We start from the raw sequence: 6,472 nt of genomic DNA on the forward strand, positions 1-6,472 counted from the left end.
CCTTAAAATCCCCCCACCTTTTGCCCTCAATTTGTTTGCACCCTCACGTTGTAAAACCACCAAATATACCCAAATTACGACCTTTTACTTCCAATTGCACCTTCAAACATTAAATTGATCTCTTTTCACTTGAAAAATGTTCAAAATCAATATTTTAAATTTTAGCATATATTTTAAAATGTGACTTAATATTTTATTTAAAACAAAAATAAATCTATTTTTTCAAGTGAAAAGAGATCAGTTTAATGCTTGAGGGTACAATTGAAAGTGAAAGGTCGTAATTTGGGTATATTTGGTGGTTTTGCAATGTGAGGGTGCAAACGAATTGGGGGTAAAAGGTGAGGAGTTTTTAAGGGGATAAGCCTAAAAAATAAAATCTAAAACTTTAGCAAAATTTAGATGGAATATTTTTTTAATAATTAAGAAAGGAAAATGCTTGTAAAAGAATTCGAACAAATAACCTACAGAGCAATTTGCTGTCAGTGTTTATAGCCTATATCATTTAAGTTATAGTTTATTGATAGATATAAATTTAAGGCTTAATTCTTTAAAAAAACCCCACCTTGCATTTTTTCTTCGTTTATACCCTGACCTTGTAAAAACACCATTTGTATCCAATTTTGGATTTTTATGTTTTATCCCTATCCAAAAGCATTAAATTGTACTCTTTTCATTTGGAAAAGATTTTAAAACATACTTTTTCTATTTTAAAATATACAAATAAATCCTTAAACTTGAAAAATAATCAAATACATCCAAATAATTAATTAATTTTTTTAATTTTATAAAATAATAAAAAAATTAAAAAAAATTATTATTATTTTTAATTTTTTTGTCGGAAATATTTTTTTAAAAATTAAAAAAAAAAATAAAAAAGTAAAAAAAATTCGGAAATAGTTAAAAAAAATTACTATTATTTTTAATTTTTTAAAGAAGATGGTATTTTTGTACTATTAATAACATTAATATCTAATTAGTTTATAAGTTAAAAATGAAGGATTGTTTTAAACTCTTTTTCAAATGAAAAAAGTACAATTTAATGCTTTTGGGTAGAAATGAAACATAAAAACTCAAAATTGGGTACAAATGGTGTTTTTATAAGGTCAGGGTATAAACGGAAAAAAAATGCAAGATGGGGTTTTTTTAAGGAATTAAGCCTAAATTTAATTAACGAGTACGAGAAGCACGTACCAAAACTGTTGCCTTGATGACTTTATCACGAGAATGGCCAGCATCTTTTCCTCCAGCCAAGTTCTGATCACATCATCCACCTCCTTAGTACTTCTCTTCATGGCCTTAATATGGAGAAATACTTGCATGAACCTAGTTCGCCACGTAGGATTATGAACCATCCATTTATTATATAACACGTGGCCACAATAAATGTACTAACCAATCAATAAATATCACATTAATTCACATTAGAAAGAACAGAGGTTGTGAAGAGAATTAAACCCACGAATTTAGCAGAATACTGAGGAGCGCATATAGCATTTGAGTTATAATTTATTGCTAAAATTACCCTCTATATCAAATTGATAGGCACTATTTCTATTTTTTTTGTTCCAAATTATAGAAGATGATTTATTACTTAAATGTTTAATTAGCATATATGCATCTATTAATTATGGTTGCATTGATAACAGCTGAAAATATAAAACTTATATTTTAAGTTGAAAATATTTAAAAATTGAGTTCATGTTATAATAAACATTTTATTTGCATATAACCACTAGTAAAAGTCTATAAATATGAATCTCTTATTGCGTAATGTTACAACTCACACTCAAATACTCAAAACCAACTGCAACACAATGTTTTTCTCTTCTCAAACAGTTATAGACATGCTTGCTATGCTATTATTTCTCTGTTTCATATGGAGAATACTAGCAGCAAGAAAGAGCCAAAGCAAGAAAATCAGAGTTCCTGAGCCACCTGGATCATGGCCTTTAATTGGTCACCTACATCTTCTAGGTGGCGTCCGAGAGCCAGCCTGCAAAATTCTCGGAACCATTGCCGATAAAACTGGCCCTATCTACTCACTGAGGCTCGGAATCAACCGAATACTCGTGGTGAGTGGTTGGGAAATAGCAAAGGAATGTCTTACTAAAAACGACAGAATTTTCGCTACCAGGGCTAGCATTGCAGCAGGAAAATACATCGGTTATAACAATGCTGTCTTCGCATTAGCCCCTTACGGACAATACTGGCGAGACATTAGAAAGCTCGCGACTCTTCAGCTTCTGTCGAATCGCAGGCTTGAAATGCTTAAGCATGTAAGGCTATCTGAAATCGCCGCATTCTTAAAAGATCTGCATAATATGGCAAGTAACGGCGAAGTAGTTACTATAAATAAATTGATCGAGCAGCTTGCGTTTAATATAAGCTTGAGGATGATTGTAGGAAAGCGATTTTCGAGCAGTACTTACGCGGAAGATAACAGCGAGCCATCCCGATACAAGAAAGCCATAGAAGAAGCTATTTACCTAAGTGGAACTTTTGTATTGTCGGATGCGATTCCTTGGCTAGAATGGATGGATTATGAAGGTCATATTAAGGCCATGAAAAGAACTGCTAAGGAAGTGGATCATGTGATCGGAACTTGGCTGGAGGAACATGTCAAGAAAAAAAATGGTGAAGGTGACTTCATGGATGTTATGCTATCAAACCTTGATGAAGATGCTATCATGTCTGGCCATTCTCGCGATACAGTCATCAAGGCAACAGCTTTGGTACGTACTTTTTGTTATCAGAGGATTATATTTTACTTTTAATTATTTAGTTTGGCAAAATTTGCGCAGCTACTCCACTTTAATTTGTTTGTTAAATATATCATATTTTTAAAATCATGTTATATTTACCACCATCTTTTCAACATTTGTTAAATATACTTATGTTCAATTCGAATATGATAAATATATTTAGTAAAGGTTTAAAAAATAATAGTATATGATATGATTTTAAAAATATATTAATATATTCGATAAAGGCTTATCGTCTTTAAAACCCCTCATCTTTAAGCCTCAATTCGTTTGCATCCTCACATTGAAAAACCACCAAATATACCCAAATTACGACCTTTCATTTTCAATTGCACCCTCAAACATTAAATTGACCTTTTTCAATTAAAAAAAGTTCAAATCTTTATATTTTAACATATATTTTAAATAGAGTTAATGTTATATTTAAAAGGCTTAATCACAAATAAAAACCTCACCTTTTAACCCCTTTCCAAATGAATTCTGACGTTGCAGTTTTTTCAGCCGCACCCAAATTCGCACCTTTGAGTTTCAATTCCACCCTCAAGTATTAAATTGATCTCTTCTCCATTTAGAAAAAGTTAAATAAGTCATCCATTTTTTAATTTCTGTGTGGAAAGAGTTCAAACGATTACTTTATAAGGGTTTTATGAATTTTTCCCGAGTGAAAAAGAGTTCAATTTGAGGATGGATTTGAAACCCAAAGGTGTGAATTTAGGTGCAACTGACAAAATTGCAACGTCAGGGTGCAACTGAAAAGGGGCTAAAAGGTGGATTTTTTTTTTGTAATTAAGCCTATTTAAAATAAAAATGAAACAATTCTTTTCAAAAATTATAAAACTTAACAATAACTTTTTATTAATACAAATAAATATATTTACTTTATAAAATTCATATTTACAAACACGCCGCTTCGACTATACAAGATTAATTGACGATATTCCAATATTTAAATAATTTTGTCGCCACTAATCGACCCGTTAAAAAAATTTACATTCAATAATTTTTTTAAATTAAAAATTTAAAACCCGTTTCGACCCAACCGTCGTCGAAAACCTTTCCGATCATCTTCTCTAGTTTCACGATGACCAGAAAATTTTCCAGTCATACATGGATCTGTTCATAAAGAACAGATCCATACATATTCGGCTTGGATATGTTCTTCATGAACAGATCCAAATGGGATTTGTTCATGAAGAACAGATCCGATCTAGATTGTTCTGGTGACCGGAAAATTTTCCGGTCATCGTGACACCGAAGAAGATGGCCGGAAATTTTTTAGTAACGGGTGATGACGATTGTTGGGTCGGTTCATTTCTAATTTGTTTAAAATTAAAATTAGGGGTATTTTAGTTTCGTCTCGAGAAAGATGGACGAGCTTAATTTTTTTAATGTTTTTTTAAAAAATAATTTATTTTATTTTTAAAAAAATTATTTAATTATTTAATTTTTTTAAATTATTTATTAATATATTTAATTGATTTATTTTAATTATAACTATGAGGACCATTTAAGATATTTAATAAAATTTAAAGTATTGGAAAAAAAGATCAATTTGATGTTTAAGGGTGTAAGTGAAACGAAAAGGTGTGGATTTTTATATTTTACGGTGCAATTAAAAATAAAAGATCGTAATTTAGGTATATTTAGTGGTTTTTCAATATGAAGGTGCAAACGAATTGGAGTAAAAAGGTGGGGGGTTTTAAGAGGATAAATCTTTGATAAATGACTAAAGTTGTGAATAAAAAATAAGTTTCGCCGTTTATTTTTTATTTAAATGTTGGTTACAATATTAAATGTTGTGCAAGTATTTTTCATCGTGAAAATGTCGAATGCATTGCCGACTTTTTTGTTCTAATTTTTGGAGAATAAATTATGTGGTTGAAAAGCTGGCTAAAATTAGGTTAAGTTTTTTAAAAATATATTGGTGGGTGCAGGAGACTTAATTCTAAACCACACAACAAGAAAAAAATCAAACCCAAAACATAGACACCACAAGTTGAATGTATAGTCGTACTCCATGCATGTTCCATCAACATCCAATTCCTAATCTTAGTAGTATGTCACAATTTTCGAAACATAGGCTTTGTTGTACGTCTCAATCTAATTAATACAATTATTTGAAATTTGAAGTTCTTATTAATTTATTTTATTTACAAAACATTTTGTTAGTTTTCATTTTTAAATATCTTTAGTTAAGTTTTTCTAATATATTTTATATGATATAACGTATATTAATTATTGAATTTTCTTAATAATATGCATTACGCAATTTTCTATATCCGATTAGGCCAAAAAGTATATGTAGATTTTTTTAGCATCTTCCTCAATTTTATTTTAAGTTAATTTCTCATCTCTAACCTTATAAGAGTACAGATTCTTACCCTCACTGGATCAGGAAGCACAGCAACAACATTGACATGGGCACTTTCACTACTACTAAACAACCCAAGTGTACTGAAAGCAGCACAAGAAGAACTAGACATCCATGTAGGCAGAGAAAAATGGGCTCAGGAATCTGACATTGAAAACCTGAAATATCTCCGCGCAATTGTTAAAGAAACTCTACGTTTATACCCACCAGGACCCCTGACTGGGATTCGCGAGGCCCTGGAAGATTGTAATATCAATGGGTATTTTGTAGCGAAGGGAACGCGTCTAATCATCAACATTTGGAAGTTGCAGCGTGATCCTCGGGTTTGGAAAAATCCTGATGAATTTCAGCCTGAAAGATTCCTGACGACTCATTCTGATATTGATGTTTGGGGTCAGAATTTTGAGTTTATACCTTTTAGTTCAGGGAGAAGATCTTGCCCTGGAATTACTTTTGGACTGCAAGTTGTTCATTTGACACTCGCTAGGCTACTTCAGGGATTTGATTTTTCCACAATTTCCGATTTACCGGTGGATATGACGGAAGGCTTGGGAGTTGCCTTGCCTAAGGTTCATCCTGTAGAAATTATCGTTAAGCCCCGACTCGGTTCCGATCTGTATGAAAGTCTTTGAAGAAGCGAGAAATTCTCGGAAGAACACCATATAAGATTATGAGCATGTTATTGATACTGTCATGGCATGCATGATTGAGTAAAAAAAATTAATCAAGAAAGGCCCATAATTTTAATTAGAAAATAACATCAATTGTTGAAGCTTTTTTAGATTGAAGATTCTAAACAAATTATGCTGCGTGCTACATTATAAGTTGATAGTTCATTATACATATGGTAAAATGGATTTACATCAGAATTTCTCGTCTTAGATTATGGCATTTTCGATTAATGTATAAGGTAATTAAATAAGACATGTTAAGCCACGGACATGGACTTTTGTATGTGTACTTTCTAAGGGTTAAGGTACAAAAATGACCCTAATGTTTACCTTGTGGCTCGCATTCCTCCCTAATATTTTTTGAGTCTTAAAAATAACCCTAACGTTAACAAAGTGGAACAAATTAATATAACCTCTGTCTAATGGTAGCGTGTTTGAACATTAACTTGGCTGATTTGGCATACAGTTAGCCATTGCCTTAATGTTTTCTGAGTCTCAAAAATGACCCTAACATTATCAAAATGGAACAATTATAACCTTAATGTTACCGAAGTGAAACAAATATACCCCTCCGTCTAACGGTGGAGGGTATATTTGTTATATTTTGGTAAGATTAGGGTCATTTTTAAAACTCAAAAAACATTAGGGGGAATGTGAACCCCAAGGTA

General features: G+C 31.4%; 1 protein-coding gene across 1 annotated transcript; it reads left to right on the forward strand.

Moving 5' to 3' along the window:
* The first annotated feature begins 1,736 nt into the window (after positions 1 to 1,736).
* LOC126656472 (dimethylnonatriene synthase-like) lies at positions 1,737 to 6,144 on the forward strand. The gene is made up of 2 exons (XM_050351048.2): positions 1,737 to 2,732; positions 5,136 to 6,144. The coding sequence occupies exons 1-2, from the start codon at positions 1,752 to 1,754 to the stop codon at positions 5,763 to 5,765; spliced, it is 1,611 nt and encodes a 536-aa protein (XP_050207005.1). The 5' UTR covers positions 1,737 to 1,751; the 3' UTR covers positions 5,766 to 6,144.
* The last annotated feature ends 328 nt before the right edge of the window (positions 6,145 to 6,472 follow it).

The sequence above is a fragment of the Mercurialis annua genome, linkage group LG7 (genome assembly GCF_937616625.2).
Source record: "Mercurialis annua linkage group LG7, ddMerAnnu1.2, whole genome shotgun sequence".
NCBI lineage: Eukaryota > Viridiplantae > Streptophyta > Magnoliopsida > Malpighiales > Euphorbiaceae > Mercurialis > Mercurialis annua.